Source organism: Sinocyclocheilus anshuiensis, unplaced genomic scaffold (assembly GCF_001515605.1).
Source record: "Sinocyclocheilus anshuiensis isolate Anshui unplaced genomic scaffold, SAMN03320099.WGS_v1.1 scaffold348, whole genome shotgun sequence".
Taxonomy (NCBI): Eukaryota; Metazoa; Chordata; class Actinopteri; order Cypriniformes; family Cyprinidae; genus Sinocyclocheilus; species Sinocyclocheilus anshuiensis.
Genome location: NW_015555762.1, coordinates 899860 through 912898, shown reverse-complemented (window position 1 = coordinate 912898; position 13039 = coordinate 899860). Strand labels below are relative to the sequence as shown.

Here is a 13039-nt window from a genome sequence, read left to right as displayed (position 1 = left end):
ATGTAATAAAAACAGTAAACTATTATTACAATTTAGAATAACTGTTTTCTATTGTAATGCATTTTAAAATGTAATTCATTCCTGTGATGCAAAGCTGAATTTTCAGCATCATTACTCCAGTTTTCAGTGTTACATGATCTTTCAGAAATCATTCTAACATGCTGAATTGCTCTATACAAATGACTATCAACTCCATGATTCTTTGACTGTTACCATATGTTGAACACAATGCTGCCAAAAGGGGGCGATAACGCAGACACTGGCGCTTTAGGGATGAACTCTGGATGTTTGGGAGGAAATATTTCATCATGGAACTCTTGAGTTCTTGGGTTTGTACACTGCATTGACCATTACATTTACATTTAGTCATTTAGCAGACGCTTTTATCCAACGCGACTTACAAATGAGGACAACAGAAGCAATCAAAACTAACAAAAGAGCAACAATATGTAAGTGCAAATGACAAGTCTCAGTTACACACACACACACACACACAAAGAAAAGCAAGTAGATAGAATAGAAAAAATAGAAAGCTAGTGTTAAAAAAAAGATAAATAGATAAAGTAGAATTAAAATAGAATAGAAAGTGCTAGAGTTAGAGGGTCAAATAAAGGTGGAACAGATGTGTTTTTAGTCGTTTCTTGAAGATGGCTAAGGACTCAGCTGCTCAGATTGAGTTGGGCAGGTCATTCCGTCAGGAGGGAACAGCTAATGAAAAAGTCTGTTAAAGTGATTTTGTGCCTCTTTGAGATGGCACAATAATGTGTCGTTCGCTTGCAGAACGCAAGCTTCTAGAGGGCAAATAACTCTGAAGTAATGAATTTAGGTAAAGGGGTGCAGAGCCAGTGGTAGTTTTGTAGGCAAACATTAATGCCTTGAATTTTATGGCATTATCCAATTTATCCATTATACTTAAGTACTCAAACTTTGCCAACAGAATATGAAAAATGTGGAGACCAAAGCTGTTATGAAATGTTATGAGAATTTTTCAGATGGCTTGGCAAATCCAACTGCAAAATGCTAGTTGTTATCTGCAGTATGCCATCTGTATATAAATTGAGATTGCTTTAGCTGAGAAATTATTTAAACAATGAGTTAATAATGCTCAAAGCAGTGAATAATTTGGAATAATGGTCAGCGTGGGATGGTCAGTCTCATACAGTAGATTAAGACTGATTTAGTCTCTTACCGCAGAAAACTGCATACTATCAGTTAAAATCATATTTGTGAATTTTATCTCAGGCAAGGTGAAAGAGTAATTTGAGGGCGAGTGAAGCTTGCGGACCGTCTGGGAGTCTTAGAGAATGTCAGGTCATTTATCAGCAAAGTGGTCTGGGATATATCTGTGCCTGTGCACTAACATCACTGTAAGAAAGAGAAAAGATGGTGTTACTGGAACATTTAAAGAACTAAATTGTTGCATAGGAGATACAAACAATATTTCATATAACTTTAAATCTGTAATAACTGCTCCAACAACAAATACAAAGGTTTGTAAACACAAAATTTGAATGTTGGCATGCCAACATTAACTTTTTTTAGAAGAAACTAAAATATCTGAAACCAATATATGCACAATATATATCTACACCGGGGTCCGGGGCCGACTAGGGGCTTCAGGATGACTTACAATTATATATTATTATTAAGAGCTTGTAACAGTCCAAAGAGAAAGGAAAAATTGAAATTGCATCATATGACCCCTTTAATATAATAATTAATATAATTAATATAATATTGTAATATAACATTTATTAATATAGTTAACATTAACAATATATTAATAATTGTAATATCAACTATTTTAATATAATTAAAAATATAATTGATATAGTTAATATTATTTAATTAATATAATATTGTTATAAATCATTTATACAATTAACATTAATAATATTCCTAATATGCATTTGCCATGAATGAATATTTATTAGTAATGTTGTTTTAAAGTATCTAACCTAATTAAAATAAATAATAAATAAAATAAATAAAAATCAAAGTAAACTGTGTGTAATTGTGGTTAATTAATTTAACACAATTATAATTACAATAATTTCTAATACATTTATTGACAGTGTCTGTTATTAAAATGTTATGTTTATTAATATATGCATTCTGTTTCACTTTTTAATTTATGTTTTTTTTTTCTTTTTTTTTTTTTTTTTTTTTGCACCCACAACTATGGAAACCTCTGTCTAGGGTTACAGTTTGTTCATTTTATAATCTCACATTTTGATTTAAGTAGATGCAAAGGACGTTTTAAACTGATTGAATTCAATGAATTGAGCATGAATTCACAAAATCACTAAAGATGTCTATGGCAACATCTACAGTGTGCATAAAAGAGAAGGCAGATGTCTTGTTGCACTAATAGAAGTAGAGTGCTTGTAAACCTTTGGAGAATGCCAGGCGGTCCTGTCAGTGAAGTCCTGTTTTGCATCAGTTTTGAGGGGAAAAGTTCAGCAAAAGTGCTATGGAGTGGATGTACACACCAATCACACTGACTTTATATTAAACTTACCCTATACAGATCCACTCTGTTATGCATCTCTATGGCTTTCTCAGTGACATGTTATTTAAACAGCTAATCCTCTGTTGATTCTTCAGCATGTAAATAAAAAAAATGTGATGAGACTGCAGTTTTGCACAGAATGTAGTGGAAAAAATAGCTGGAGGCAAAAATGTGTAGAGGCCGCATCTCTGTCTTGATGAGCGCACCTGTCTGTCGCTGAGTCACGGCCTGTTAAGTCGGTTAACTTCTGAATCATTTTTGAACTTGTCAGATGGTCAATGTACTTTTGCTCCACGCCTGCGGTGTTTGTGTGAGTGTTTGTTTGCTTCTGATTCAGAAGGTCCCTTACAACACTGCTGTATTGTAACTGGATATGGGGTGTGAGACGACTTCATACAGAGAAGTGCTTGTGAGTATGTGCCATATGTTATGAAAAAGTATTTAGACAGCTAACAAGCACAACATAGTACAAATTGTAATATTTCACAAGGGAAACCTGATTTTATTTTGCTCTTGAAAATAATTCACACAGGCTCATGTCACCTCTTCCGAACTTCTTAACTGTATTGCAGCATAGATTTCTTGTTTTAAGTCTAAGGGGCTGATTACTTTTCCCACAGGGATTTTAATTGATGATTTTTATTATGCTGCTCAGTTGAATGCTTCATTCTAATTGGTCAATTACAGTGTGAAGTCATACTGTTTCATTACATTCTATATACAATAGGACACCACAAGTTGAAATGAACTTTTTTTATTACAAATGATATTAGCATACTTTTTAGTGCAAACTTGCATTGCTTTATGCTTTAAAATGTTTAATTAGTAAGTAAAACTTTATTTTATATTTATTTATTTTATTTATTATTATTTTTTTTATAATTTATGTTTTATATTCAAACTGGAATCTACATGAGCTTCTCTGATGTTTGTAATAATTTTAGAATATATAAAGAGTATATTGAAATATATAATTGCAAACCATATATAAAATATTAATTCAGTAATATACCGAAGTAGATACATATTTATTAATAAATATAAAGTATTTCAATAATGTATTTTAATACAAAAATTATTTACAATAAATACACTTATAATATTGAATAAAAACATAGTCTGCTCTGTGGGATGCTTGATTCTGATTGGTCAATCGCGGCATTAAGTCATAAAGGTGTAAAATATGTCATGCTATTATGTTAAATGTTATACTGTATACAGTACTGAGTTGCAAATGCAATACTCTTATTTTGCATTCTTTTATAATTTAATATAACCTTGTTTATTACAAATTATATTAGCATATATTCTTAGTGAAAAGTTGAATTAAAAAATGTATGTGAATTTATGAATGTCTTGGTCTTGTACTATTCGGTTTGGACTCTTTTGCTTTACTGACAGCAAGCTTACATGATCTTCTCAAATGATAACTAAAAATCTTCTGATGTGTTTCACAGATGTGAAAAGGAAAGAGTTGGATGACAGAACTGAGCAAAATTTCAGCAGGAGACTGTTGACATTGTGAGCAATGAGGTTTTGTACTGAGTCACATGCCTAGACATGAACACCAGGTACTGGACATCAGTTCCTGTAAGTGTTTGTTTGTGTGCCGTAGAGTACTAAATCTTTTTTTTTTTTTTTGTCGCCAGCTGCTATTTCCCTTTCTACTCAGTGACTTCCAGAATCAGCCAGGCTAGACAAAAACGTGCACCAGAAACACTGCATATTTTCCACCCATGAAAAAGAACACAAGGCATGATGGGTAAGCAGCGTGCCCAGAATCGCTCTGCTCTCTTTCCACTTTATTCAGCATGGAGGATAAGTCTTAAGCTAAGCAAATAAAAAACATAAAGACTTAGAGAAAAGATAGCACATTTGTTACATGTGAATTTTGAGAAGTACATCTAAGACAAACCCTATAAAATACATTAAATTTCAGTTTTACTTTCTAAATTCACCTATGATTTAGTCATGCCATGAGTTATTTTGATGTCATGACCTTTTTGGTTCTAAAACTGTTAATTATTAAAACACAGTACATGACTGTAAGTTAATTAATTAATTAAAAATAATATTATTTAAAAAAAAATGTAATCAAAATTTTTTTTTTACATTTCTTTAGTAACAATTAGTAAAACTTTAATTGATTTATATATATTAATACTTTAATCTAAGCCTACATGTACTGCTCTGATGTTTGAAAAATGTTTTTAGCACGTATAAAGATTATATAATTCTAACTGAATAAATACCATAAACCATATATAAAATATGAATTTAGTAATACTATATTTGAGATAAATATATTATTTACTGATTAATACATATTTAAAGTATTATAAATATTATATATTTCATGTTACATTGATATTTAATCTTATAATGTGTATTAAATATTAATATGTTGATAATATTTAATATTATGAATATTTTATTATTTTCATTATTGCATTCGTTCAAATGTATTTAGATAGACCTATTTTAAAATGTATACGATATATATTTTTTATAAAAATCAAAAAATACATCTATATAAATATATGGTTAGATAATTTAAAATATATCCAATGTTAATAGAATTTGTTAACCTGATAGGTTAACTCTGAATAGCTGTGAACTCTAGATGTCAGTTACCTGCGGGTTCATGACTGCGCAGGTGATGCTTGAGTTGTGCCAGATTTCCCGACACTGACGCAGAGACTGGAGAGGGTGAGATCCCTCCCCTCAAGCCCCCAAGCTCTCTCTCTCTCTCTCTCTCTCTTTCCACACTGGGCTGGATAAAATCCCCCTTTAAAAGAGCACTCGTCCCACATCAGCTGGACGGCGGAGGTTCAGTACTGTCAGGGGAAGGCAGTTGAAATACAACCGTGCGCAAAGACAATCAGCCCCCGCGAACCTCTCCGCGCCTTCCTCTTTAGTGCGCAACAGAAAACACTGCACATTGACGCACTTGTTCCCAGTAGCGGGTGAAAATGACCCGTATCTCAGTAAAGAGGCTTCTGCTCCTGCTGTGCATCGGGGGATCTGTCCACTGTATGCCACAATCTGCAGGGAAAAGTAAAAGACAATCGCAGGAACAAGTCCGTCTGGACCCGGTCTACGAGGAAGCTAGGAGTTTAGCAATCCATGAAAGTAAGTTCATCAGTTTATTTATTTGGGGCGAAAAAAGGGCATACGTCATTTTAAGATCCAAATTTCACTTTTAACTAACTAACTTAACTATTAACTTTTGCCTCAGTAAACCCATAATTTGCTGCTCATTAATAGTTAGTAAGGTAGTTGTTAAATTTAAGTATGGGGTAGGATTATGCCAGAATAAGGCATTAATATGTGCTTTATAAGTACTAATAAACAGCCAATATGCTAGTAATGCATGTTAGTTAATAGGAAAAATTGATCTTTCAAATTTAGTGTTACCAAAACATTATATCTATATATTTATATTATAAATAAGACCACTGTACAAGGAAAAGAAAGAAAGAAAGTGTGTTAAAAAGTCTATTTTTTAACTTTAGATGGCTGCAACGACAACGGTCGATTTTATAGAATGAACGATCAGTGGGAGCGTCAGTACATGCACAGCAATCTCATCTGCACTTGTGAGGGGGCTTCAGGGGTCAAGTGTAAATCCAAACCTGCAGGTGAGCGTTTTTATCATTCAGATCTTTTTATTCTGAGCTTCTGAGATTATGTTTAAATTTGCATTTTTGATTTTCTTTGGGTGCGCAAGAATGCGCAATTGCGCACGAACTGTATGCGCGCTGAACGAGTTGTTTGTTCATTCTCTGTATTTAATGTGACGCTTTATTTAGGTGATGCATTTGCAGTATGATGTAGGTGGAGATATATATGGTTTATCTGCACGTTTTTGTCACCTGTAGCCGAGGAGACGTGCTATGACAGATTCAATGCGCGCTCCTACCGAGTCGGAGAGACTTATGAGCGACCGAAGGATGGCATGATATGGGACTGTACCTGCATTGGGTCAGGCAAAGGCAAAATTAGCTGCACCATCGCAAGTAAGTCCAAGAAAGGAGAAGAAGAAGAAAAAAAAGAAAAGAAGAATTGTACATTTTAAAAAAATCCCATTACTAAACTATCCGCTTTTTCTTGTTTACAGATCGCTGCCATGAAGGAGGAAATTCCTACAAAATCGGAGACACCTGGACACGACCACACGACACTGGAGACTACATGCTTGAATGCGTGTGCCTTGGCAATGGAAAGGGAGAGTGGACTTGTAAACCAGTTGGTGAGTCAGTGTTTACCTGTAGTGTACATTTGTCGTTGCAAACATTTTGCAAACTAATAGCTATTCATGTACATCTGTATAAATAGGCTAGTCAAGCTGTTTGCAAACAGTTACAGAGCAGGTATAACTATTTAAGGATTTTTTAATCAATTTTAAAATTGCATTAAATTTAAATTTCTTTGAAAGGTTATGCACATTTTTTATGAATGCATGTATGTATTTATTTAAACGCCCTGTTATTTGTTTGTTGCTTGGTTGGTTATGTGTATATGCACACTGAGATGAAATTTCATGCGACTCTTTTCGGAAATTTGGCATGCCACACCCAAGTGGAAAGAACAAGATGCTAAATTGACTGTGTCTTCACAGCGGAGCGTTGCTATGATGACTCGCTAGGATCTTCATATGTGGTTGGTCAGACATGGCAGAAACCCTACCAAGGCTGGATGATAGTAGACTGCACCTGTTTGGGAGAGGGCAACGGACGCATCACCTGCACCTCCAGAAGTAAGAGTTTGTTTTCAATATTGCATGTTTCCAGCATCAGTAGAAGCGCCTTTTTGTTGTGTTTGTTGCTCAGTAGACGCCTACTTATATTCCAAAGCACAGCAATTTTCCATGTCTCCTTTCATGACTTTGTAGTTATTTGTGTGACACACCCTTATTACATAATTACCAATGAGCTCTGCAGAGATGCAAACTCTGTATAGCTGGATGGGAGCATGCACATGGAAAATTACAGTGTGCACTTTCCAGGCCTATTGAAGCTGAAGTCTTGCAGTGAAAGGAAGTGGAGGGGGTGAACAAACACTATTACGATCTTGACTTCCTTCACCTTCTCTGCTTGGAAAGTGTCGGAAAACACTTCATCAGGGTCATAAATAAAGACAACCTACTGAAGTGTGACGGTGTGGAGGTGTTTCCTAAACAAGCTTGTGCCAAGCAAAAGTGGGAAAAAAGGGTTGGATGAATAAATGTGAATGTATCTTAGTAAAGAGGATTTTCCATGTTTGCTATGTGCCATTTGTCACCTTAACTTATTTCATTGTCTTTTCCAGACCGCTGTAATGACCAGGATACTAGAACCTCATACCGTATTGGTGAGACCTGGACCAAAACTGACTCCAATGGAAACACTCTGCAGTGTCTTTGCACAGGCAACGGTCGTGGAGAATGGAAGTGTGACAGACATGCTGCTTCCCATGCAACACCCGCCATTGGTATGTGTGCTGTCAGATAGATGGACATGCGTTATTGCATTATTAAATTCCAATTCTCCATGTTTTTATGAGTAAATGCTCACATGATTACACTAAAGCCAATGAAAGGTGCAACATTTGTTAAAGTGTAGGCCAAATTTGCCTAGATGATATGTAGCATAAGTGTGTAGCAGCCCAGATGTTCATTACATAAACCAAAGGAAACCTATTGGAATATCTATTGTAAAAAAATCTGAAAGGATCCAAATGGGAATTCCAAGGAATGACAAATAACATAAAGCAAAATCTAGATCCTAAAGCACATATATCCCAAGTGGCCAATAAGTTGCTTAATAATCTTTTGAATGTATAGTAAAAAGGTTTTGGAAGCAATTTCAGTAGGATCATATTTCCCATGATCCCAATGTGACTGATCCTAAATTTGATCGAAAATTCCAATAGGAAGTCTTTGGAATATTTATTCCTACAGGGGATTTTTGCTATAATCTTCAACAGCTTGTCTCTGTTGTCTTTGTGACTAGGTTCTGACTCTTCCGCGACTCAAAGGGTTTCACCAGTGATAAACCAAGTCAATGTCCTGGCTGAACTTCTTGAGGAGGGCAACTGTAAAACTGATTCGGGTGTGTACTACTCCAATGGCATGAGCTGGATCAGAAGTCAGGGCAGCAAGGAGATGCTTTGCACTTGTGTTGGAGGAGGAATCAGCTGTGAAGAGCAAGGTGACCTTTACCTATTTCATATGAATTTAGGGATTCAGGAAAATTTAATACACTTGTTATGTTAACCAGTTCTTGGAAACCTTGAAGGGCATGTAACCAATGTAGGTTTAAGTTGTTTCTCACCCATTCTTTTTCATTTTTTTTCTATTTCTGTGCATAAAAAGGCAAAAACCTTTACATTGATGCATTTGGAAGATGCTTGATCCAAAGCGAATTACATTTTATACTATTTATATTTTACCAGTTCATGCATTTCCTGGGAATCAAACCCAGTTTTGCCATGCTCTACTGTTTGAGCTACAGGAAAAATGCCTAAAACAAACTGTTTTGGTGCAAAGTGGTTATCTCCCAAATGAGTATACAAGTTTAAATGTTTCGAATATTCGAAACACCCCAGTGCCATTATTAAAGTTGTCCTCTCCTTGATTTACGCAGATGGACAGTCCTTTGTTTACGGTGGCAACTCCGGTGGGCAGCCATGTGTGTTCCCATTTGGTTTTAGTGGGAACACCCACTACTCTTGCATCTCTGAGGGCCGAACAGATGGGCAGTTATGGTGCAGTACTTCATCTGACTATGATAGTGACGGCTTGTACTCATTCTGTACCCGAAGGAACCGTAAGTGCATCTAAGAGCCTCTTTCTTTATGTATCTTGAATACATCTATTTAAACCAGCAAACTACCCAGTTTATGTTGGTTTCGACCAAAGCCACACTACATGGTCTTCTTGGTAAAACTGGTTGACCAAGGGGGCAAAGCCTTGGTCGAAACCAGCGTACAATATATTTTCATTAGGGTGCAGATTAATGTAATGAATGTCTGATTGTTCCTTTTTTGGTCTTTCAGAGCTTGTGGCGACTCGTGGAGGAAACTCTAATGGTGCTCTGTGCCAGTTTCCCTTCAAGTATAATGGACGCAACTACACAGACTGCACATCTGACGGCCGTCGTGACGCCATGAAGTGGTGTGGTACCACTACTGAATATGATTCAGATCGGAAATACGGATTCTGTCCCATGGCTGGTGAGCATGTTTAATTGTTTTAGGTCGATTTTTCTCCTTTTAGAAATTGCAAAGTTGTACTAAGCAGTTCCCCTACAGCAGTACTGGCTTTGTTCACTACAATATGAAGTTATTTCCTCAAAGGATAACAGAGGAAATGGTTCCTGACAGTGGAAATACATTAATAGTATTGTCAAACGATTAATCGTGATTAATCACATCCAAAATAAAAGTTTTTGTTTACATAATATATGTGTGTGTGCTGTGTATATTTATTATGTATATATAAATACAAACACATGCATGTATATATTTAAGAAAAATATGTTAAGTTTATACATTTAAAATATGTATATATAATATCAATTATATGAATAATGGAAATATTTTCAAAATATATACTGTATGTGTGTGTATTTATATATACATAATAAATATACACAGTATACACACATATGTGACCCTGGACCACAAAACCAGTCATAAGTGTACATTTTTCAAAATTGAGATTTGTACATCATCTGGAAGCTGAATAAATAAGCTTTCCATTGATGTATGGTTTGTTAGGAAAGGACAATCCAGGGTCACATATATTATGTAAACAAAAACTGTTATTTTGGATGCAATTAATCGCGATTAATCGTTTGACAGCACTAATTAATAGGTTACAAAATACATATTTTGCACATTAAAACTTCACTTAAATTTGAGTACACTGTAAAAACTGAAAGATTTCAGTACATTGATGCATAAAAGTCACTTTTATACAGTCACAATATAGTTTTCATGTACTCAGTGTGTCAGTAGGTGTATAACTATGTGTTATTATATGTTTAAATTATTGGTTCTTTTTAATGCATTTAGCTGAAGTCAGGTTTTATAGACAGTAATAGCTATATTGGCCTTAATTGGTCATTTATGTGCTCAGGCCATGACACTCAGTGGCCTGCAAATGAGTTCTCGAGATGCATTTAAGAGCTATTAAGGGAGCTGGAGTTTTTAAGGCCATGTAATGGGGTACTGATTTGTGGCTCCGCTGACTGGATCTATGGGGTCCGCCCTTGTCAGGGTTTTAAGCCTGGCTCCGGTCCAGACCTGACATAGTTCCTGGCTGAGTTCCAGGGAGAATGAGATCAGAATGACCATGGAACATTATGTGCATTCAGAATAGGTGTGCTTGTTGTAAGTATTTGGATGGATTTTATGCAATCATAAATTCCCTTTCTTCATGTTAATCCAGCTCATGAGGAAGTCTGCACCGTTAATGATGTCATGTACCGTGTGGGTGATGAGTGGGACAAACGCCATGACACGCTTGGTCACATGATGCGCTGCACTTGCCAGGGCAACGGACGTGGAGAGTGGAACTGCATTTCCCACACTCAGCTCAGAGGTCATTAGATGTTCTCAAACACACTTATCTTACAGATATACCACTGATATTTCAAAAAGTAGTTCTGGACATGACATTAGACTATGACATGACATTATGAAATATAGTAAATAAAAAATACGCGAAATATATATTCTTATGTATACTTTATTATTTTATTTACAATGAGTTTTATGCTCATCAAGACTGCATTTATTTGATCAAAAATGGTCAAATATTATTACAGTTTAAAATTGTTTTTTTCTACCTAAATATATTTTAAAATGTAATTTATTCCTCTGACAAAGCTGAATTCTCAGTGTCATTACTCCAGTCTTCAGTGTGACATGATCCTTCAGAAATCATTCTAATATGCTGATTTGAAACATTTCTGTTTATCATCACTGTTGAAAATGGTTGTGCTGCTTAATATTTATAGGAAACCCTGATGCACTTTTTTAGAATTCTTTCAAAAGAACAGAATTTGTTTTGTTTGAAATAATATTTTTTATTAGAATTAACAATATAAAGGTCTTTACCAGTCTTTAGATAGTGTCCAAAACTATGTAGCTTCTGCCTACAAATTAAAATTGGGAGTATAGAGGATGCAGATCTCCCAAATTGCTTCCAGATCTCCCTTTTTGTCACTCGTAGTCATCGTTGTTACTCAAAAAAAAACATTCTTCCCTATTTCAGACCAGTGTGTTGTGAATGGACAGACATATGATGTTAACGAGACCTTTGATAAGCGTCATGACCAGGGCTACATGATGAACTGCACATGCTTTGGCCAAGGTCGTGGTCGCTGGAAATGTGATGCCATCGGTAAGCCGGCACTCTCTGATTTTGCTGCTATGTTCAGTGTTTTGTTCTGTTTTCTTTTTCTAACCTTTTTCTCAAAATGTCAGAACTTCCTTTTATATGCTCAAAGTATTTTACAGCGTGAATGGCCCATGTTTCCTTCAATTCAAACTGAACAGACTCAATTTAAACAACAGGTTTTGTCAACATGTTAGAGTTGCAACAAAAGAAAGACTATTTTTACTTTGTCTACAAAAACCATTTAATCTTTTTCTTTAGACCAGTGCCAGGAACCCGAGACCAAGGTGTTCTACCAGACTGGCGAGACATGGAACAAGGTCATCCAAGGCGTCCCTTATAGATGTTCCTGCTATGGTAACGACATTGGAGAACTGGCCTGTGAGCCTCTGCAGTCTACTGGTAAGAGATCTCACTACTTTCAAAAAAAGACCTAGCTAACAGAACTAAACATGACTGTGAATTCAAAGGCAAGAAACAGGACATCTGTTGTTGCCAACAGTCACTTTCCTGCAATTACCCTCCTTTAACTTGACTAACAGTTGATTATGCATGTTTGTTTTTCTTTTAAAAGTCTCAAATGGTCTCGCTGAAGGATTTCTCGTCTGTCGTTTACTATCAACAATCTCTTGTCAACCACCTTCTAATGTCTCTACAGGGGGAACATTAATTGCCAGTTAGCCAGATGGGACAGGTGTTTATTTCTTTTCTTCCATGGAACATGGATTTAGCAGAATATCCAGGCTGCTCTTTTATTTATAATAAAAGTAGATAAAGTAACTGGGGCTGTCAAGCTTCAGAAAGTACCATAAAGTATAGTCATATGATATCGTGGTGTGAGAAACAATTGTTTCTCATTGACAATCCTGCCTTTGAGCACCATTGTGTTAGAGCCCTTGCAAAGTTTTATTTTTGTCTATGGTTATGGCGCAATTGTGCAAAATATCAAATGGCATTCTCAAATACCATCTATAGCTTTTAATACCATGGTCTGCTGTTCATTTGCGATTCTGTGCAACCAAATGGCCTGTAGTAATGTAAGACAGGTTGCCGTTTGTTAGCTTTTGGCCCTTTTTGAGGAAAGTGTGAGCTGTATTTTTACGACCTTCACAGAACCAAAAAAGAACAGCCGCACTCAGACC

General features: G+C 35.5%; 1 protein-coding gene across 4 annotated transcripts in view; it reads left to right on the top strand.

Moving 5' to 3' along the window:
- The first annotated feature begins 5317 nt into the window (after positions 1–5317).
- LOC107674002 (fibronectin-like) overlaps positions 5318–13039 on the top strand; it is a 23425-nt gene continuing 15703 nt past the window's right edge. For 2 of the 4 annotated variants that reach the window (XM_016467855.1, XM_016467856.1), the window contains exons 1-12: positions 5318–5644; positions 6028–6153; positions 6394–6531; positions 6633–6764; positions 7134–7271; positions 7823–7984; positions 8506–8703; positions 9139–9321; positions 9551–9727; positions 10947–11099; positions 11775–11903; positions 12159–12299. In XM_016467855.1, the coding sequence (XP_016323341.1) occupies positions 5485–5644; positions 6028–6153; positions 6394–6531; positions 6633–6764; positions 7134–7271; positions 7823–7984; positions 8506–8703; positions 9139–9321; positions 9551–9727; positions 10947–11099; positions 11775–11903; positions 12159–12299 (1837 nt within the window). In that variant the 5' untranslated portion in view covers positions 5318–5484. The remainder of the gene's footprint in view (positions 5645–6027; positions 6154–6393; positions 6532–6632; positions 6765–7133; positions 7272–7822; positions 7985–8505; positions 8704–9138; positions 9322–9550; positions 9728–10946; positions 11100–11774; positions 11904–12158; positions 12300–13039) is intronic. The other 2 variants (XM_016467854.1, XM_016467853.1) reach the window with 1 other exon arrangement.